Below are 23,326 nucleotides of genomic sequence, written 5' to 3' on the forward strand. Positions count from 1 at the left end.
GGCTTAAAAGCCAGCAGCCCTGGCAGCAACAATGGATGCTGTCCAGGCGTTTGTCGGGATTCGGGAAACCCTTAATACAATATAAAGGCAAAGGATGCGCCCGGGCTCTGTATCTGTATCCTTTAGATACATCTCTGTTTCGGTGCGGCAGCGAGCGCCGTGTATTGCGATAATAAAATAAAATTGAAATATGGTTGGCAATTGACTGAACGCAATGAGTGGAAATTGTTGAATCGCTGGCGTTATGACAGCGTGACGGCAGACAGCTTGTGGAAAGGAGGGGGGGGGGGACTACTTCGAAGAGGGAGGAAGATGCTATAGTGTTGTGGTGCAAGGGCTTAGCAGCGTGTGGAGAATTTGTGCAGCATGTTGTAAACTGTCCAATGATGAATAACCCAATAAGTAGGCAATGGATTCTTTATGCTTCGGCAACAGATGTTGAGCTACAAGAAAATTTTATTCTGATGGTTGCGTTAAAGTTAAAAGTAGATAAAAGATTGGAAGTAAAAAAATGTTCCAAGTGCAAGTGGATTTTGAGCCATGTGGTCAAGGAATAAATTGTATGCGTAGTTTCTTTTACTTCTTTAATATTCGACCCGCGACACCAAGTTAATTTCTTTTCCGTTCTCCTATATACCTCTCATACTCCATGTATCTCTTACTCAACAATGCGTGTTAATGTTTATGTTAAAGGTGAGCATGGTAAAGTTAAAGGGACTGCGGGATGTATGTATGTGTGGATAACTATGTGATATGTTTGTTTATCCTGCTACCATTTAAATTCTCTTTAGAATCTACCGTGAACTAGATTTGATGCCAAACAATTTAATTTTATAAAAAATAATGATGAAAGAGTTTGTTGATGCGAGAAAAGAATTCCCAACACAGCAAAAAAGCTGTAAAAATTGTCTGAAGTCAGCTATATTGTGAAATATTTTTTTTTTTAATCAAGAAATTAAAATAATGTTAAAGAGACAAAAATAAAGATAATAAATACAAGCGGCATTACAAGTTTTCCGTAGAATGATTTAAATTATACAATTTCCTAGTACCATAAATAAAGCATGAAGGCAGTTCGTATTGAATCAATTTGAGCATTGAAACGATTGAATGATGTCAAAGCGTTGACAAAGTCACGATTTTTATTTGCACTTCACTGCGTTTGATCTGCAATGGCGAACGAGGCTGAGCTAATATAAATGGTTGTCCCACAATTGAATTGCAATATTTAAGCAGATTTTTGGCATTTGTTTTCGCCTTATTTGTTTGCTTTGCTCAAAGTGGATGATAAAAAATTTGTTGAATAACGAAGTTCGCTTATGAATAAATAAACACACGCACACACAATGGAGCGATGGCATGCCAGCACGCACACATGCACAGATTTATTATGTGAAACAAATCACTCATACGCCGCGTTGGACCCCGGCGAATATTTCGTGTGTATTCGCTTGCTGAACGTGAAACATAGAACGTGAAGTGACTGTCAGGGATTTTCACGAGAAATTCGTTTATTTTTAGTCGGGCAGCAACAACAACAAAACAACATGTGAACAACATCAGAAAAAGAAGCACAACTACAGCAGCAAATGTCTTGTTTATTTGAGCTTCAGTTTTCTGACTGGCAAGCAAAAAAACAACAACAAAGAAAATAAATAACAAAAAAGAAATTAAGTTGCCGCCTGCAGCTTTATAACACTAGCAAATGCCATGCTACCACCAAAAAAGAGGGAAAAAAAAGAAACACCCGCACCCGCAACAGCAACAACAGCATGAAAAATTTTATCTGATTTAAACGTTGGCAAGAGTCGCCCCTTTCCGACTTACAACCGCCCAGAGGCAATATTTCGCCCACTACTTCGAAGCCAGCCATCCCTTTACCACGCCCTTCGCCCCAGTGCCTGGCAAACTTATGCTGCCTGTCGCTGTGCCCAGCTTAATTTTCACTCTTTCGCAACTTTAATATTAATCATACGACCCGCATGCCAAACAAATAAAACACAAACACACGCTCACGCTCACAACTCGAGCTTGTTGCGGTAGGTTTGCTGTTCAAGGACCTGGCCCGTCACTTTGCTCTATTGACTCACTATGAGGGGACCCACGAATGTGGGCGTAGAAAGTAATGGGGGTGGGCAACACTGTCGCAACCGCAGCGCCAAACGCCAAAAGTTCTTAGTTAAATTCATCGTTCAACCCAAAGTTTTCTCAAGTGGCTCATTGTGGTTGCCTGTGAAATGTTGACCCACAGACACACAGTGCGACAGAGACAGATAGCGACATGGGGCAAGTGAGAGAGAAATAGAGAGAAAGGGAGTGAGAGACTGAGGCGACAGTTGTACACTTGTGACAGGGACACGCACAGACACTAACGACAACAACAAGAGCAGAGTCACATGCTCTTTGCGGTCTTTAGCGCTGCAGCAGCCACCAAAACTTGGCAATGTCCAAAAAAAAAAAACACACAAAAAGAAAAAAAAAAAAATGTTGCTGCAGCAGCTAACAGAAAGAAGAACAACAACAGCAGCAAACATTGAAAATCGTTGGTATGCAAAAACTTTTCGGATGCGACAAAGAAAACACAAATGATTAACTGCGTCGTGGCATAATTCAGCAAGACAACATTTGGGTTGACACAGCGGGAGGAGAGGCTGCTGTCAGAGACGGCGACATTTTGTGGAAACGGGGGCGCGGAGCTGTACAGTAGCCATCGAAATGACATTCGCCAATCTGGGGAGTTAATGTTAACTGACAGTCATCAGAGAGTGAGCGGTAGAGCGTGTACGAGGAAGAGAAAGAGAGAGAAAGAGAGAGCGAGAGAGAGAGTGAAAGAGGTGGAAGATATACCATTGTATTTAATTTGGCAACTCAAGAGTGGGCTTTGAATGGAACGCCAGCTCAAAAGCCATTCGGAAACTATAATGAAAATTGGTAATGGTAGCCAGTAATTGCATTATGGAAAGAGTGGCAGATGTCTAAATGATACAAAGCACATTAGAATTTAAAAATTTAAGGCGGCTTTACATAAGGAACAGAAAATAAAAGACCTCAAACCAGACATTTCTGGTTTGGTCTACGGGTTGAACCAATTCCTCGCTCCACTATTTGCTTCGTCAAACAGCTTTTCCAGACACAGGAACTCAGCATTGGTTTGAACATTGATTCGCAACACTTAAAGTCGCAAAATTTAATATAAATTAAATTGATTATATTTAAGTAATTTTTTATTTAACTTCAGCATTTGTTTGTCTTACTCATTCAGTTTTATGTTCAATTCTCGTTGAATAAAAATTGGAAGATTGCGCTTTGACAAGTTCGGTTCGAAACCCGTGTCCAGCCTTACTGTTCACAAACTGAAAACCTTTTTTTCTTGTTGCTTTTGTCAAATTTAGGTTGTGAACTCTGTCCTTGTAAATGCATTATTTTTTACTCCCATGCACAGCCAATTTAGTTGAACATTTTTTTGCCACATGCACCAAGGAATAGATATATTGCAATAAATATGTAAAATCATACTGTCTTTGAGCAACATTAAGAACTTCACTTTACCATACATTTTATGCTGATAATTCTTATTCGTAGACCTGCAGTTAGAGTATAGAAATATTTTTCATAAGGGCAAAATAAATATAATTTAATACATTTATTTTCATGTGAAAAGCATTTTAATCACAGACCGACGATAAAAGCCATTGAATAATATTTTTTATATTTTCCATAATAATCAAAATTATTTCTATTGTTATAATATTAAAACCAAAATCTCGACTTTCTTTGAATAAATATGACTATTTATAATTATTTATTTGCATATATAATAGTAAATTAAAAAGTATACATTCCTAATATTATTCAGGTATATTTCAGCTAGGCTTACCCCTCATCCTTGCATCCCACTCTATACCCTTCCTAACGCCGCCACTGACCAGATTTGGTGCCCTTAGAAACTGATTCCAAGGCAGCTCTCACAACACTGTCCCTTGGCGCTTGTTAGTTTAGTTCTTTGGTTTTGGTTTTGGTTTTGGTCTGCTTGGGTTGGGCTCGGTTTGGTTTGGCTTAGTTTACTTTGGTTGTCTTGTGCCTGGCTCTGTTGCAATGTTCCTTGCGGATTTAGGAGCTCTGGCCATTTGTTAGTGACTACTACAAACAGAAGCATGCACAACACGAACTTTTGCTGTTTAGCATTTCAACACACAAAAACGCACAAGCTGCTGATGTCGTTGTTGCTTTTGCAGCCTGTGCATAACAGCAATTAATATGTATCTTTTACTTGGCACGCTTTATCGCTGGTGGTACAACTCCGGTTCTCCACCCCCTACTCTGGCCACCCGCAGTACAACAACAAGAACTTGAAAACAAGATATGTTCTTTTGTTGGCTTGGTTATTTTGGCCAGCATTTTGCACGTTGCCATTTTATTTGGTGCTCGGACATTTTGCACAGTTACACATTATAGCGTTGCCACTGCCTCTGCCTCACACATAACGGCCAGAGACGCACATTTTAAGGCAACTCAAGTGATTTATGACAGCAAACGTTGGTTGCAGCGGGCGACCGGGTAGGAGGGGGTTGCATTGCGTATACTTGATATTCTGTGGCAGGCGCAACGAATGCGCCTTTTAAATCAAAAGTGGCTTGAGAAACTGGCAACAAACAGACAAGAGAAATGAGAGCAGATCAAGAGAGAGAGAAAGAGAGAAAGGGAGAAAGAAGAAGAGAGACAATAAGAGCGCGAGAGCGAGAGAGGGGGTACCTTGGACTAAAAATTTAATTAAAATGCACATTTGTCCTTGACAGCGTTTTATATTTTTGCTTAATTGGAAGGCAACAGCGACAGAGGCAGACGCCGAGGCAGAGGCAGAGACGGACACAGCAGCCGGCAATGCCGAAGCCAAACGAGTGCACGACACACGCACACATACTCACACACACACACACGCGCTCGTGTTTAGGCTCATGCATTAGTCAAGATGCGGTTAGATATTCAAAATGACGAACGCGACGCAAATTGGGAAAGGCCCCAGCGTCTCCCAGGCCTCCTCCCGCTGCTCTACTTAGTACAACAAACAGCACGCACAACCTGCCAGCACGAGAGCGTGTGTGTGTTTGTGTGTGTGACGCAAAACCTACATAGGAGATAAATGAGAGAGACATCGAGTGCATCTGAATTGCCTCAGCTGAAAAAGCGGCCGACTGAAATTAAAGTTGAATACGCGGTAAACTAAAACAGGATGAAACTTCTTCCCAGGCCGAAGGCTTGGCCATAAATCCTTGCCAAGCGCTAATTGAACTGTGCACCTGAGGTTGGGTAAATGTTTAAACAGGTTGCCTGTTTGCACACACAGCAAGAGGAAAGTGGCCCGTTTCAGTGCGAAGCGAGCTAGATATCGCAGAAAATTTAAACGTGCTAGTAATTACATATTCAAAATAGTTGTGGCTAATGATTGCATGAGAAATGTTCTTAACTAAATAAAACGAATATTTATAATTATATGAAAACAAACTGAATAATTTATTTTATACCACAAATTCAGAAGCCCAGATGGGTTCGCTCGTATGCAGATATTTAGAAGAGGTCTGGTAGGGATTTCCCGATCCTCCGACAAAAGCTGCCCAATTTATTCTTATTATTATCATTATTCCCTTACCCTCACACTCTGGTAGCACATTTCTTCATAGACCCATTAGCTTCACCAATTTATTCTTCTACTCCAGCAGAGTATATGAACGATTTGTGCTACGTATCTTCAATCCGTAATTATATTGTGGCCAAGCTTTCTCGGTCTAAACGAAATGCCTGAAAATACAATCTATTTGCTGCCAGTCTTACATGTTCGCATGTTCCAATCGATTGCTCAAGAGCATAAATACACTCGTATTTACGATCTGAATAAGTAAAATTGGTTTGTAACGGATTTAATTTCTCATGAATATGTCCGCTTTATGTAAGCCAGTTTGGAATTATAAGTGAGGCAGAGAGGAAGAGAAATCGTCTTATGCATAACCAACTGGAATGAATGAAGTGTCTGATGTGAGCTCTATGACAACTAATATCCATTTGGATGTCCTAAGCCCACTGCTGGCCAAAACAAAACGCATTAATGCGGAAACGCATTCTGTCTACTCGTATTTGCATATGAGTTTGAGCCAAAGACTCGCACGTACTCAACTTTACCTAAACTAAGGCCGAAGAGTTATGGCAGGAGAGGGTAAAGCATGTTGTGCTTTTTACGAGTTAGCATACAGAAATTTGTGCCAAAGGACTTGCGCTTACAAACGAGCGAGCAGGCAAAAAGTGCGGAAGAATTGCATTGTTTTTCGCACTGAGGAGACAGCGGCCAGGACACTGACAAACACTTGCATATGTGCAAGGACACAAGGATGTGTGCATGTGTCTTGGCTGGGATTTGAGTTGCTCCCGCCTGCTGCTCCTGCTCATTCACCTCGCTGGCAGCAGGCAGAAGGCAGCAGGCAGCAGGCAGCAGGCAGCTGCAGATGATGAGCCTCAGATTATATGCACTCACAAGCGTTGCTTTGTCTCCTTTTTCGTCTTTGGCTCGACAGGTCCTGTCAGCTGCTGCCTGCTTGCTGTCTGTCGTCTGCTGGCTGCTGCCTGGGCCAACCCATTCGCAGCGACCCCGTCCCTTTTTGTGGGTGTGGGTGTGGGTTTGAGTTTGCGTGTGTGTGGTGCCAACAGGACATGCATAAGTGGCCTGTCTCTTCGTCCTGGCTCAACAACTTTACTGGATTTTTATTTATATTTACTCTTGATTGTTACAGTCGCTCTTCTTCTTGTTGCTGCTGCTGCTTCTGTTGTTGTTATAGTTGATTCCACTGTTGTTTCTGCCCCTGTTGCAGAAAAGTGGAAACAACATGTAAAACAACAAATCCTCCTGACTGCTTGCACTTTTTTCTCTCAAAACAATTAAATGAAACAAACTTTTCGCTTCAGCTCTCTTTCTCCTACTCCTTCTCTGTCGCGTGCGCGCTCTCTTTCGCTCAAAGTGACTTTTTCTCGCCTGATTCTCTATTTTCATTTGCCGCTTATTTTTTTAATGTGCCAACTACCAAATTTACTTACCCTTTAATTTTGTTTTGTTTCTTTTTGAAGGCAATTTTTACACAGTTTTCATTTGTGTTTTTTTTTTTTGCGCTGACGTCAATCGCCGTAAAATTAACTGTCACATTGGGAACTTTGCAAATGGCTGGGAATAAGCCTGTCACTGCCTGAACGAATGTTTTAATGGGCTTGCCATGTGCCCATATGGCATATGTGTGAGTTTTACAATGGACAAGCAATGTGAATGGCGTTGAGAAGAGAATATGAGTGGCAAGAGTGGGCCTTAAAAAATATTGGACTTATGGCTGCGGTGGAAAGCTGAAAGCACTATCGAGGCTTAGGAAAATAAGTAGATGTCCTTTAGTCGAAACTGCACTATCAGGAGATACTCTTTACCATAGTGACATATAATTTATGGGAAAAGGGAGGAGCTATTGAAGATAATAAGCTTGTTCTGTATTCAATTGACACATTACTGCAGGACAAGATCAGAAGAACACTTTTAGCACCTGCGTAGACCCTGATAATGAGACTATTTTAAGAAGAATGCCATGCGATAGCCCTTTTAGATAGCAAATATTTATCGTGTTGTTTCTCCAATGTATTCAAAAAAAAAAAATAAGCATAAAATATAATAAACAAATTATGATTTGGCTGCAATGCTTTTAGCTATCTGGTAAATGGAAATCTTCGGTAAATCAAACTTCCCATTAAAATAAACTATTCCTTCTCATCTATGCCCAAGGCATTTTTAAGGTGTACTTTTTTATTGAGCTAACATTTTACCTAATAAGAATGTCAACATTTGAAAATAGCCAACCAAAGTTGGCAATAAATTTTGGCATTGTTTACGTTGGTGACGTCACAAACATGGCATGGGTTGAATGCACACAAACTCAATAATTTCTTTAGCTGCCTGATTCTGGCATTTGCCTATTATTTAAAGGAAACGCACCACAAGTAGCATATTGTGTCTATTTTAACGTAATTTTCCGCACAGACGATTCCCAAAACAGAACAGAACCCAAGTCGATGCCCAAGCTTCGCCATAGCCGAGAGAAGCGCCAGCTCCTTCGAATCGGCTGCCACCAAAAAATGGCAACTTAAAAAAAAATTATTCGTTAGCTCTGCGCACAAGTTATAAAAATAGCAACTGGCAGCAAAAGCACAAAAAAAAAAATAGAAGGAACAAGCAAATGGCCGCAAATTGAGTTGAACGATTTTTTCCCTTTCGATATTTTCGGGTTTTTCCGTTCTCATTGGTTTGCCTTTTGGGGCATGAATATTGTCTGGGGTGTCTACAAAATACGCCCCATAGTTTTTGGCATACCCATACTTTATTCCTTGTCTGCTATCGATTTCAATTGTGTCATGGCGATGTCCTACCAGCCATCGCAACCGCACCCGTACCACGCCCCCGCCCCCCTGCCCAGCTCCTGCTCCTGCTCCCACGCTTTACTATATTTCATTTGCTTCGCGGCAACTTCAAAGCGCGCAATGAAATTGACACCCGCAGCGCTACCAACGCTCCAAATTGAAACTATGGGCGAGAAAATAAATGTGTAGCGAAATGGAAGCTGCAGTTAACCCACTCAAACCAGCCCCAACCACCCAACCACCCGATTGCCGTGGCCACCACCACAGACACCCAGACACCCAACGCAACCCGCGTGCAGAGCAGCTCCCCAATGTGGCAATAAAACCATTTTAATGAGATTTGAGCTTTAAATTTCGCGCTTTATTTACGTAAGTGGCGACAGGCGGCAACAGCATCACAGTGGGCGTGGCCAAAAAGGCAAATTTACGCCACATCGTCATAGTCACTGCCGCAACACGTAAAAAAATAAAATGATATAAAAGGAGTTAACTTCATTATGTAACTCAAGGGAAATTTTAATTAAAAGCGTGCGAAAGATTTAATTGATTATACCCAGTGCTACAACTGCAAGGAGTAGTGAGGGGGAGGGGAATCGAGGAAATTAGTTAAGCTGCGAGCCAACACAACACTGCTACTTGGGGAAGCTTTCCCCAGTTAATCTAGCTAAGCAGACAACTAGATTATGATGCAGCTTATAGGGTATGTCAGAATCTATCAGCACTGCATCTATTTTTGTTTTTGTAGCGCACACGCCGCTTTGCACTCAGCTGGATGACTCAAACTGACCGCTGGCCATTGAAATTTTGCTTGGCCTCAGCGACTTGGCAAATATTTTAACAAGTTTGTTAAAACATTTTACGAAAATTGCGGCCACATTTTCGAGGGGCTGAAATGGAGCTAGCTCTAAAATAAAAGTTTACACAGTTAATAATAAAACCATTTACTATGCAAATATTTTGTCAGAGCAAAGTGGAGTGAAAGACGGCGCGGGTGGCTGCTGTTGACCCCACCTCAAGTCATTTTTCACGCTTAGCATATGAGAATTTGAATTTGGGAATGCAAAATGGCAGCTGGACGCAAGACGAGACGCGTTAGACGTTAGACATCAGGCGATAGACGAGAGGCCACAAGTCGCAACCCCAAACCCCAAGCTTAAACCCCAAAGACCAAGCCCCACAGCCGGAGTCGAGTTGAGTGCATGCAAATGTGTTTGCAATGGGTTAAATATGCTTCACAGACCCCCCTCCAATATGCATATGCATTGTGTGCGTGTGTGTGTGTCCTGTATGCGTCCCCCTTGTGTCCTTCAGTGGCTTTTTGTTTGCGCTGACTTTGACTGAATGAAGTGCAGCAGGGGGCAGTGACAGGCAGCGAGGCAGCCATGAAAAATTAAAAAGGGATTTTGGTGCGGCAGCTGCTGAAAAGCGTTTGAATAGTAACTTGAACAAATTTGTTCTTTTTCGAGCTTTTTATTTATTTTTTCGGTGGCCACGCAGGGAGGGAGGGGCTGTCAGCGTTTTTTGAAAGTGCCTCTCATCCACACACAAGTTGAAAGATGATATAAGCCAGCATATTGGACATGTGCTTCCAGTTCGAGAGCGCCAACAAAGTGGCCGAAGTTGAGCGCTGCCTCTGCCGAATCAAGTGGTCTGATGAGAGTTGCTTTCGAGTGCAAAGTTCGCTTAATTATGTGGCCAGGACGTTTGTGGCTAGGGGTGAGGAATACGGATACGGCAAGAGAAGAGCATTTAATTGAGAAGTGTGCTTTACATAAAATGATAGATAATGAAGATATCCTATGGATATGCTAATGCGACAGGATATTAAAAGGAGATTTGCCGAGCTGCACTAAGTCTGCGTTAGACTTACCACTATTGATGGTGGGAGCAAAGGTCAATAATTGGCCAAAATGGGAAAGGATAAAAAGTATCATGAAGGTCTTAATGGCTCAAGCGGGTCAGGAGCAAGCCCCAAGAATATCTTTTGTTATATTCAATATGTAAGCCCTAAAGATAAAAAATGATTAAATAATTAATCATAGGTTTAAATAATACGCTTGGGACTTTTTATTACTCAAGACTAAAGATTTACAAAATATGTCATTTTTATAGGCCAAGGCGAAGACCGACGATTGTCCTGTCACCTTTATTTCCATTATTATTTTATTTTGTGATTAAGATCCGAAAAGAAGAGCAGATGTGCGGTATATTTAAATATTTTAAAACAAATGCTCAATATCCGACCAAATTGGTCTTAAAAGAGTCCGTTGCTTATACGATTTTAGTTATTTGCTGGGAGGATAATCGAGCTGTAGCCAAGCTTATTTAAGATCACTTTTTCTCTGATAATTCCTATGTCAGAAAACTCTAAATAATCGAGGCATTCCGAGCTTGATTTTAGCAGGCATCAGACACCTTGAGTATAAATTAGTCTGGTAAGGAGAAATGCCAAATTATACTTATTATGTGACCATCGGAAGAATAGGAACAAGTGACCTTTTGATATATCTAAAAAACGCATTCTGATAGTTTGAAGATGAAGCACTAAGAGTTAGGCAATTTTGAGCTTCCTCAAGATTTTTCGCCATTTATATAATGAATATAGAACAATTTTGAAAACAAAGCTTTGTTTAAACTCTAAGCGGTAGTTGTCTGTTATCGACGGAGAAACTAATGTTAAACTTTCTTTGTACGCTTGTAACTTTCCGCAATCCAATTGGATTTGTGCAATGGTCGAGGTCCAAAATTTTAAATCCAATAAACTGCAAGCGGGCAACTGGAGCAAATGACAAAAGCTGGTGCGAAATTGTCAAGAAAAAATAAAACTAAGGGAAATGAGAAGAAAATGAAAAGCTTACCTTGTGCTATAATGAAAATTCGTTGTAAAAAGTAGATGGCAACTCGTAAAAGTGTTGCCAATCGTTTCAATTGTTTTTGTCGCTGTTCTCCCGTTCGCTCTCTCTCTCTCTCCCCCTCTTTCTCTTTCTCTATGCAGCGTTTGTTATTACAACTCTTGTAGATGGTCTGCTGATTGTTGTTGTTTCGGTTTTAACAGTTTTTGCTGTTGCTTTTGTTGTTGTTGCAGAAGCAGAGAGCGCGCCATTTTGTTGTAATTTTAGCGTAGAATTTGCCAGCTCTTTTGTTTTATTTATTGTTTTAGTCACTTGTCAGCGAATGAATGAATTTGAATTCGTTTTAGCCCTTTGCGCAATTTCAACAATTCGGAAAATTCCAAAAACACTGCGAGATTTCCCCTTTTTTGGGGCGTGAATTGTTTATAGGCTTTGTCAAGTTGATTGTTTTAATATTTGTTTAACTGAAAATGTCAAGCGTGAAAAAAATATGACAGAGGAAACAATAAAAATTTAATACGTATTTTTGCAGCTCGTTGCCCGATTTTTTTTCCCCCTCAGCCTCCGGCTCCCTGCCACACCATAACGTTATGGCAATGGCAGCCCATATGTCAAAAGATTTATGACCAGACAAAATGGCAGGCGGTTTTCTTGCCACCAGCTCTCTATCCCTTAACCCCTCAAATGCGTAATGAATTATGCAATGAAATTTGTTTCATTTTTCCAGCACACACGCACAAGCACACACACACACACAGAGACGCGTTGCTGGGCAATTGAAATTTTGAAAGATTGCAGTGAATATCCTTGTTATTTGGCAATGTAATAAATTCCAGAAAAATGATTGTTTAATTTAAGAAACACATTTGTTGATCTTGTTAGCGAGTTAAGCGAGAAAAGTGCTGTTGAAATTTGAATTAAACCACATGAAAATCTGCTGAATGTTGAAGTGGAAAATGGGTGCAACTCGTTTCGGCGTTGCCTGCATTTTTATCAGACGCTGCCTCTGCACTCATTTGTGCCTCGAGGTCACCTTACCTCCTTCCACTCTGCACAGGCATTGACATGGCAGGTGGAAGGGGCCTTCGTGACATCCTGGCAGCCTCTTGGGGGCGTGGTTGCTTCCTGTGCGACGACCATAGTAAGGCCAGGCTCAGGCGCTTGAAGGATTTCCCTTCAGCTGGGGCCGCTCTCTGACTGTGGATGTGGCTTCTGGCTTTGTCGTAATCTCGCAGTCTCATTTTTTTGCGCTTCGCCCTTTTAAATACCCTTGTAGAGCGTATTTTAATTTTGACATGAAAAATGAATAGCCTAGAAGAAGACATATTCAACCCCTTAAAGTATTTATATGCAGCAGCCGCTAAGCATTGTCACACATTCCACATTCATATCATATAGCTCTATAGGAAAGTTCAGTGTGGAAAACTAGATTGTTTCTTTAAGTATCTTAACCAAAGGCAGAGGGTATTTCAACTGCGGCATGCCGAAGTCAGCTGGCGTTCTTTCCTGTTTTTTCCCTTTTCACTTATTAGTCTGCGTTTTGCAAATATTTGCATACGAGGCACGTCTCAGACATTTTTCTTCAACTTATTCTTTATTTTTGTTTCTCTGAGCTTCCTTCATTTTATTATTATTATTATTACTCTTGTTGTTCTTACCACGGCTCGCTGTCAGCTTTTGGGGACAGCCTTCAAAGTGCAAATGCGAGATTTCTTAGCACCACATTAAAAAGACGACAGCAAATAGCAAAACAAAATATAAAATGAAAAATGTTTTAAATTATAAAATATAACATGGAATGTTTTTCATTTCAATTTTGTCTTATTTTCTGTTCACAGGTTTCACTGCATTTTTTGCGAGCGATGACGTTGACAAAGGGTTGAGGTGAGAAAATATTAATTAATTTAAGTTAAGTTCATTAAAATAAAAAATTATATCTATTAAAATTGCTTTTCATACTGCTTAAGATAGAATATCAACATCTATCGAAATGCATATTTAATCATTTTGCAATTTTGAATGTTAAGTTACGGAATTTGCCCTAAAAAAGTTCTAGTAAGAGAAAACTTTTATTAGGGACCTCCGGAAAAGATGAATTTATGATATTTTTGATATATATTATTTATTTTAATTTATCTCATTTATATATCAATAATTAATTTCCTTGATATTCATTTTATGCCTATATATTGTGAACTTAGCTTGAAAAGTTTGAACAAAATATTGAAAAATGAATCATGAAACAATTATTAAGCAGACTATGTAAATATATGGAAAAGAACACCACGCTAATGTAAATTTATTATTATAGGAAATCTTTACTATAAGCAAAAATCAATTTTGTTTATTATAATTTCACAGATTGAAGACTTCATGTATATCGATAAGTATTGCCAAAATTAATCCCAATATATATCGGTGTTTCATATAATTGGAAACTCAAAAAAAAAGATGAAATTATGTTGACAATTCGTGTCAAAGAATTGAAATCTACGACTTCAGCATATTGATAGATTATTTACAAATCATTGTTTCCATTTTGATTGAGCTAATGATTGAATTAAAATAAGTTATAAATGTTACAGCTACATTTTGGCTTATCCAACTGCTAGAAAGCATTCGAAGCACTCCGAACTGAATCGTTGATTTATTTTGACGACCCAAATCATTTCTCAGGCTTTGCCCTTTTTAAGCTGCCCGCCTGAAGGCTGCCCTCTGACTAACCCATCAACTTGTAATTTGTAAATTAAATTGCTTTTTCAGGCCTCCCTTTTTGTGGTTCCCCCTTTTTGTTTTCCTGTCGTTGCGTTGCGTTTTTTATTTTTTGTGTGCAAAAATGCAAATTTATCAAATTGGTTTAAGGTCTGGATGCTGATGGCGGCCAATTTAAATGCCAAAAATTAATTACACATGCCACACAGACACACACACACACACACACACACACGCACATACACATGTTTTTGTACTGTTACTTTGATTGTTGTTGTTGCAGTTTACACCTTTTAATTGATTACACATACACACAGTAACACAGCCACACACATACACACACACACATACACACTTATGCACACCTTCGAATTGTGTTATTTGATTTCGACGTATTCGGAATTTGGTTGGCACTTGGCCTGCACACAAAAACAGCACTCGGATCGCAGCACGGGGCACGAAACGATACACAAACTTTGTTGGCAGTTGGCGGTTGTCATTTGGCTTGGCTACTGCCAATTGTTGGTGGCCAGGCTGAAAGAGCCGCAACGAAATGGCCGCAAAACGAACATGGCCACGTTTCCGAGTTGACTGATTTCAGCCTAGCTGCTGGCCAAGGCACGAGCCGTGGCCAAAGCCGAAGCATTGGCTCTTATCACAGACGATGCCTTTAGTCGGGCGTCCGTGTTGAGTTTCTCCGTCGTGTCGTCAGACCACAACGCAGACGCCCAGCAGAGAGAGCAAGAGCTCAAAAGAGACTGAAATCGCGAGAGCTATTGCCGGCTTTTGTTGGTGTGTGGTGAGTTTTGTCTGTCGTACGCATTGGTGAAAGCTTGTTGAATGTTCCTTGCGAAATGTGGCACCTCGGTCTGTTATCAGTAGTGCGTAGCAAGTACCCTTGTTCAAGACTATAGCTGTCCGACTTGCCTAATGTGCAAGAGGAAACGGCCAAATATCATTGAGCTAGTCCTATTGGATAAATCAGAATCTGCTGCAAATCAAATACTGAAACTATTTATGAAATAGCATCATGAAATTGCAGTACTCTACCTGAGTTGCTCAATGATACTTATACTTTTAGACAAGCAACAATACCACAGGATGCGCTCTCCGGCCACATATGAATATACATACTATAATTTTTGTTTTTTTTTTTTTTTTAACGCGAATCCTGATGCAACGTATTGCATCCCGCCTCCCGCCCAACCGACCGAGAGGCGCAGTCGTGTAACGTACGACACGATATGCAAGGTAAATAAGAAAATAATAATAAAAAAAAAATACATACATACTACAAGTATGTGAAAATATATAATTACTAATAAACATAAGACTATCTGCTTACTAAATAGTTTGAAAAAGAAGACTTCATACGTGGAAGAGAAGACTCTGAGCAGAATACTCTGTAATGCTTATTATAGTCATCACAGAGAACTCTGAAGGGTTGAAGCGATAGGGGTACAAGTTACGTGTTAGTCCAGTAGGGATAGAGCAATTTAATTGGCTAATCAACACAGAAGAGTCAATTTAACCAGTAATTAATTTGTGACTACGATTAATCAAAGTAGAAATGTTAATCATCACACGAGGATCCCTATTTAAAGCACGAAGGTCAAACAACAAGAGTTGTTTCTGAACAGATTCAATGCTGTCCCATTGAACAGCATAAATAGTATGCATACATTAATGCATTATTGTCATTCAGCTTAATGCCATATCGGACCTCTACATCATATAGTTGATTCCTTGTACCGCAAAAGGTCTTATTAAAGTACAGGAAATCAACGAATTTCATTCTTCAATATTCTTTACAAGCATTACGTTAAGATGTTAGTGCTGAATATAAAATTTTCGAAAGCATTCATGTGCTTAAAAAGCTTTCTTTAAATCCTAAATATCACAGACCTACATAAATTCTTAGTTTAATAGCTCAACCTTTATTCAAAAACTTCTTAACTTCTCATTTGAGATGCCAGTTTAATCTTGTTTTGAGCCTCGTAACCTCGTTAAAGTTTTCTTATTCCTACTTTTGTTAACTCAAATCCAAAATAAAGTCTTAAGTATAGTCTTAGCTTAATCTCGTTACCCTTCCAAACTCTTATATTTCCTTTTGATCTCTAACGCAAGGTTCCGCTTTGATCTTGTTTTAAGCTTTCAGGTGTCAGCTTTCAGTGCGAGATTGAAAACTTGTCGCTTCCTAATTGATGCATTGCCGCCCGACTCCGCACAACATGTCCATGTCCCGTTTGTCAACCACAATGGCGACTTCCGCCTCACCATTCGTCTCTCTGCTCCTGCTTCGTCTTGTGGACTCCTCGGGCTGGCCTTTTGCCTGTCATTTTGGAACATTCATTTTGACTTTCATGCGCTTGTCAACTGACGTCTAAGAGTGCTTTGTTTTCGGCCACTTCATCGTCCTTGCTCGTCCTGTCCGACGTCATCATCTGGCTAAGGGGCTGACTAGCGCCTGTTGATGGTGCTTGTTGTCGCAACAGTTTTTATGGTCTTGTCATCGTCAGCAAAAAAAAAAACTCGATGCAGTTGCTCGGCATATCAATGCGCCTTGCTGATGGCACTGGCCACTTCCATAGACGATAAACAGGCCAAACTAATTACCGTGCATAATAAATCAGCGCTGTCATAGTTTGCGATTAGTTTGACACCACCCTCGAGCTGCGGTCCTTGCAGCTTGTTGGCTGCATTTATGCAAATTGCTAGCAATATAGGAGAACTACGAGCCAAAGTATCGGACTTGCTCGATGCATGCCTTGTGCAATATTAATTGCAATTTGTTACGTTTTTCCGAGAAGTTGCAACAGCTTTAACCTAATAAGCGATATCAGTCAAAGTATGCCCCACGACTGCCACATATAAAAATTGCGTGTATATATATATATATATATATATATATATATATATATACCCAGTTAGTCTACTTGTTCCTGCTGACGAACGATATTTCTATGCAATATTAATTGATTTCTATTGAAAAGGAAACAACTGACACATTTTTACTTAGCTCGGCTAAAGGAAGGAGAAGGGTTGGGCAAAAGTGCTGTGGGGTAATTTATAATTGTGTAACACTGGAAAAGCTTTTAGCATAAGAACTTGTAGCGTGACTTGAATGATGATTGAGCCAAATTGCAACAAATTGTCAGGCAATTAGCTAGAAGAGGAACATGACTTGGTATTCTATTTTAAGCACTTCAAATATAGCTAGTTCTGTTCGCAACAACTATTACTACGTTTATTTAATTTTCAACAATTTAAAATTTCGCTGCCCTCAATAAAGCAAAAATGATTGATTTCTGTGGAAGGAAACAAAATGACAATTGTATGTGCAAGCTGTATTAGCACCTGTCCTACCTCAACTGCCTGAAAAAGTTGACCTTCTTGCGTACCTCGGGTATATCGTGCATATGATCATCCAGAAACTTGTAAAAGGTGCCAGTATTCGGGTCGAAGTCGTTCTTGGGCAAGCGATTGAACATAAAGTCGGGTGTACCCCCCTTGGGCTCCAGCGGCTTGCAGCGTGAGGGATAAGGCTGCGTATACTCACGCATATAGCCGGACTTGAGTGGCTGTATCAGTTCCTCTTCGAGGTCTACAGGCCCATAGCGTGGACTGCGGCAGTCAGTGAATAGAGTCAACGCGAACGAAATGCATCCGAATACTCGACTGCACTTACTCATCCATGTTGAAGGACTGAAAGTTGACCAGTTTGTGATCCGTGGTGCAAAGGGTGCGCTGTGGACGAGAGCCCTGCTCAAGCATGATCTGTGTGGTGGTCTTCATGACCGAACTGTCCATGTGCGACTCCCATAGCTTTGTCTTCCTCTTACAGGGCATGGCCGCAACAATTGAGCAAACGTGAAATATTGAAAAATTGTGTTTTTGGCAAACGCTTTTGATCTGATGTATGTCGAATGACAACTGTTTAGGTGACTAACAATTTTCGTTTGTACTTCGACACATTTGTTAGACAACAAAGGAAAAGATTTCAAAATAAATTTTATATGAAATGCCTTGGCTGAACATTTCCAATGAGATGCAGGCCGCGCCAATAAGCATAAGGAATCTGGTCGCCATTAATTGTATTTAACGAGCCAGATTTTGTAGATTAAAAAGTTAAACATTATGAAAATATGAGAAAAGCCATTCTTTGAACTAGGGCGTGGGTTAATGGGCGTGGAACAACAAGTTCAGCGACAATATTAATGTGTGTGTCGACCCAGCTTGATTTTAGGCAAAAATGAGCTGAAGCTAATAATCTGAGCACTTTAAATAAAATATGTTCACTGCCAGGCAAATTGTGTTGATAAATGAAATTTGAGCTTGGACACAATTTAGTTATGTATATGTAAACCAATTAAATCCGATCATTAGGCAACAAACTGTGTGTTTCATTCAAATCACGAGCGGATTTATGGCAAGCCAAATGGTCTGAATAAAGAGAAAATTCAAATGAAAATTGAACAGTCAGTGGGTCAGTGGGCAACATCATAGCATGCCCCCAATGGGCAACTGGAGCCGGTAGCCGATGGAAGGGCATGCTGCAATCGCAGCAGGAATAATAATAGGAACAATTGGCCGGAACAATGGAGCTGGTTGCAGTTTTCATTATGGGTTGCCACCTTATTTGCTTGCATCGACATTAATACGGGCTAATTAAACAAATATTGTGTGTGTGTGTGTGTGGGTGTGTGTGTGGTATGGGTGTTTGATGTGGGAGTGTGGTGTGTGGTGTAGGTGTGTGGCTTGGGTCTGTGGCATGTTTATGCATATCATATGGCTTATATCAACAATCGGCATCGATGACACCAGAAAGCAATCCTGAACAACATAATGCGATAGACACCGCTCAGCAGCAGAACATGCAACACGGCGCAAGCGGGACACAGCTAGAGCCAGTGAGAGCGAGAGGGCAGCGGATGGATATTCGCCATGTGCGGCATAAATTATGTGCCACAAATTTTGCATGCGTTGCATTTTGCAGCGCATAATTTGCATTTTTAAGCATTTTCACAGTGCATTGGGCATAATTAAAAGCGAAGTCGACGTCGCCGTCGACGGCAAAGGTGCACAGCGCCTGTAGAATGGCAAACGGTATGTACTTTTCATTTTGGGCAGAGTGTGTACACACTGAAATGCAATTAAGGCAACAACACGGGTGTGCAAAACTGTTAAACCGCTCGAGCTGCTCACCTTTAAGATTACACACAGTTGACTTGGCGTGTGGGGCAGGGACAGGGGCTGCTGCCGGGCAGCCGCCGTGGTGCACTTAACAAATTAATGTCAAGCCACAATAAAAGTCAACAGCTGGTCTGGCAACGGGTGGCGCGGCTGTGGTGAAGGTGGAGCGCGCATCTCGAGCGCTAAGGCGAAAGCAAGTTGAGTGCAATGTCATGCTGAGACTTAGTGAGAGTTAGGGCACGTGTGCAGGGGGTGGGGCAGCGAGTAGGGACAGCGCGTGCAGCCAAGAATGGAGAACGGAAGCTGCCACTCACACAGCAACATTTACAAATGCACACAACACACACATCGGCACACACATACGCCCATACTAATGCAGGCACACACGCATGTTTAAGCGCTGCCTGCCCGAGATTTTGCGCTTGACATATAATCTTTATGTCGCCAGTCGCTGTGTGTGTGGGTGTGCGTGTGTCGAGCTGCATCCTTGCGCATCCTGCGCAAATGGCAAAAGTTTTGCCAGAACGCAGCACTTGCTCAACTTTTGATGGCTGAGGTGTGAAATTTACGAGCTGCGATTCGTAAGTCCAAATAGGCATATAATTATTACACATACACGCATAGACACACACAGCAGCAGCCAAGGGATGCCGTTAAATTAGAAATTGCTTAGCTACAGAAATCCATTTAAATTATCACATTAACGCTACAAATATTTATCCTGTGCCTCAGATATCGAATCAATAAAATTCAGCAGCTGGGAAGCCCTTCATATACAGTTAGATACAAATTTTTCTACAACTATGTCAAATCTATTACAATAATAAAGACCACAATGCTGTACTTGGCCACTCTCAAATTACAATTTCCAGCAGGGCATTGGATAACATGAGAGAACTGTGCAACATGAATTAGCCTTGTCGACAATAGAGAGAATAGTAAATTGTAAAAATTGCTGGAAAATAGTTTTTCACACAAAATATTCATTTTCGAACGATCGCTTATATGGCAGCTGTATAATATGGTATCCATATGTTGATTAGATTTGTCATATAATATTTGGTAAGGAAGAAATTGAAACCTTAATCGCGAACTTAATCAGCTATATAATATAGTGATCAATTCGGCTGTTAAAGCTGATTGAGTATATATATAGTTTATGGAAGCGGGGATGTCTCGTTCCATGCTTTACACAGTTCATGATGCAAGGCAATGTAAATGAATAAAAAAAACAAACAGATAGAAGCATTTTTACCAGAGGGAAAAAGGCTGGTTAATTCCAATTTGAAGTATATACTTCCGTATATCATACGCAGTTTAACATCTTTTTATAAATGGCTTTGACCGTGATATTATATCGATTTTAGGACTAATTATAAAGCACACCTCGTTACACTTTTAGGCTTAACTTTTAACGTGATTTGGTACAAGAGAAGTTTGGAAGACTCGACACGTCCTTAATATATCATGGTTAACAAATATAATATATAATATATGACCATTTTTAGAGTATCTTTGGGTTGATTTTTGACTGATTGTTTTTATTTTAAGCCACGTCTGCATAAAAACTGATCGACTGATCCACCCGTCTGTCGGTATTATAAGGAATATGCATTTATATAGATGGAAGAGGAGTTGCCACATCTTATGAATTACTCATTTCGTGCCACGCTAAAATACCCTCTGCAAGGATGCAGAGTTATTTATAAGGTCTGCTGAGTGGAATTTCATGAGCTTGGCCTCCTGCGCCAACATTCATTCATATGCTGCTGCGGCTGCTCCAAATGAACTTCCTGGTAAAGCTGCAATGGAAAAAACAACTTCACGGCACTTGGAGCCAACCACAACAACAACACCAACAATGAGTGAAGGAGAGAGTAGGAGACAGAGAGAGAGAGAGTGGTCAAGTGAGAGACTACAGAAAAAATGCAGTTAAATGAGCGGAAATGCAAAATTAACTCGCCGCGAAAGCGCAGAACAAACAAAGAAATTGTTGTACAACTAAAAAAAACATAAAACAAAAAAAAAGAGGAAATATAGAAGAAGAGCAGCTAGTGCGGCAGCAAAGAAAATGCAAGTAAAATTCCTGGAAAAAAAAACGAAAAAAATGTTGCCACTTGGCCAAATTTAATGCAAATATTTGGCCAACCACAAAAGAAAAGGCCCCGTACATTTGTGGGCAGCAGCCAAATGAAAGCGCGGAAGAGGGCGACATTCTGCATTGGGTCAATATTAGGTTTGAGCCCAGCACGACTTTTCTAACTTTTCTAAAAATAACTTCATCGAAACGGGAATCGAAATATAGATTTTGCTTCAAAATTGGTTCAAAATAAAACCCAAGAGAGAGACAATGCTCCTACTATTGCATTTATCTAACCATATAAGGTTGATGTCAATTTCGGGTAGATTAAATTTGTCAGGTTGATTAATCACAGCCTGAGTTCATGTATTTCAAAGTCCACATACACGAGTCATTGCCAATTTTTTCTAAGGGCCTGCAGCCTTGGTTAACATAGAGGATGCACGAAGATTCATTCTGAAACTCTAAAGAAATAATCGGTTAAGCAAAGTCTATTCCACAGCTATTTGCACAATTTATGGCCACATATTTCGCTCGCATTCTGGCCAAATGAATGCGATCCTTATTGTGCTTCACACGTAAACAGCTATGAAATGTGCACGTCGCACAACCTCAGGGCAAGTGAATGCCCGACCCCCTTCCCCACCGCCATGTAGCGACAAGTCTGTCTGAGTATTTACCAAGGTAACGACCACTTTTTGGCCATACAATTTGCAGCGACAAACCGCGTCAAGGGTCTTTGTGCATATCCTTAAATGTTGAGCTTGATAAATAGAAAATGAAAATGTAAATGATTTATCTTCAGCGCGTATCTTAAGCTGCTGCTGACGAACTTTTGAGTATTTGAACTGGGCGAAAATTGTATTTAATTGTCGTGCTCGCAGTCCGCTTTTGATAATTGCAATAGAGAAAAACTCAAAAGGAGAGAGTGAGAGAGAGAGAGATTTAGTCGTAAATTAAACAAACATTTTCACAGAGCGCGCAATGAAAATGACAATAAAAATAGCATCAAATTTATGGCATACCAAACGAAGTGAAATGGAACGAAATGAGAGCCGAAGCAGCAGGAACGGCTTCTTGGCCATTTTATTATTTTGCACTTGCCCCAGCTTACACCCTGCCCCGCAACCCAAACCGCACACCCACACTCACACCTGCTACACTCCACACTCGCAGTTGGCACTGAGCAGGGCATCTGCCACTTGGCACTGACTTCTGCCTGGGGCAGACAGCGAGCAGCAAGGGAGGCATGCAGCTGCCAGGGGCGACACATTCAGTCGCACTGACTTTGCACAATTAATGGCGGCCAGCCTGACACGCCCCCACCCCCACGCTCCTCTCCGGCCGGCAAGTCTTGCCCAATTATTGCGCCATTGTGTGAGAATCTTTGCCAAGTGTCTGTGTCACCGCTAAATTTAACATAATCCTGGAACGTCGCCGACGCCGGCGCTGCCACTCATTTAATGCGACCGTTTCGGCAGCTGACGCGGCACAGCGCCTCCTTGTGGCCTGCCCGCCCCTCTTAGCCCATGCCACTCTTTGGGTGCTTGCATGCGGTGTCTTTGTCCTGCGGTAAGCCTTTCTTTCGCCGCGCATAATTAATTTCGCGTTCCTGCCAAAAATATGCGCCAGAATCTGGTCCGCTCCGCTCCACTTTGATTTTCTCTCCAAATTGTTGTTGCAGCCTCGCTATTTATTTTATACTTGGCAAGCCGCCTTCAAGTCGCATCCAGCGTCCTTGCCAATTGGCATTTCTCAGTTGGCCCACAAACGCAAAAATGTTCACCAAGCAGACTCGAAAGCCCAGACATTTCAGCTGCCAAAGACGGGATAATACCATCAAATCGTAATCAGTTTATTGTCGAATCTACTAGCTATGAAGAGGTCGCTCGAAAGCTTGAACTTTGGATTAGGCTTTAATTAAACGGGGCTCAGGTCTTGCGAACAGCTATGATTTCGAGCTGTTCTTCATTTCAATGCATTAATTTGAACACATCATTACTCAGATTTGGTTAGCCAAAACCTGCAGTGGTGCATTTCTTGAAAAATGAAG

The 23,326-nt window shown here is 40.9% G+C and overlaps 2 protein-coding genes across 5 annotated transcripts in view; both read right to left on the reverse strand.

Annotated features, from left to right (window-relative positions):
* Window positions 1–23,326, reverse strand: part of kek3 (kekkon 3) — a 62,498-nt gene that overhangs the window by 22,929 nt on the left and 16,243 nt on the right. The window contains exons 1-3 of one of the 4 annotated variants that reach the window (XR_004304692.2): window positions 14,366–14,592; window positions 11,295–11,752; window positions 3,862–11,231 (exon numbers count right to left, since the gene is read on the reverse strand). The exons of 1 other annotated variant lie outside the window; for it this stretch is intronic. The gene's annotated coding sequence lies outside the window, so the exon portion shown is untranslated. Of the gene's footprint in view, window positions 1–3,861; window positions 11,232–11,294; window positions 11,753–14,365; window positions 14,593–23,326 lie in introns of those variants that run through there. 2 more of the 4 variants (XM_015172881.3, XM_070209230.1) reach the window with 2 other exon arrangements.
* LOC6628608 (uncharacterized) lies at window positions 17,221–17,948 on the reverse strand. The gene is made up of 3 exons (XM_002052133.4): window positions 17,689–17,948; window positions 17,367–17,624; window positions 17,221–17,308 (listed from the first exon to the last, which is right to left on the reverse strand). The coding sequence occupies exons 1-3, from the start codon at window positions 17,847–17,849 to the stop codon at window positions 17,284–17,286; spliced, it is 444 nt and encodes a 147-aa protein (XP_002052169.2). The 5' UTR covers window positions 17,850–17,948; the 3' UTR covers window positions 17,221–17,283.

Source organism: Drosophila virilis, chromosome 4 (assembly GCF_030788295.1).
Source record: "Drosophila virilis strain 15010-1051.87 chromosome 4, Dvir_AGI_RSII-ME, whole genome shotgun sequence".
NCBI classification, from domain to species: Eukaryota; Metazoa; Arthropoda; class Insecta; order Diptera; family Drosophilidae; genus Drosophila; species Drosophila virilis.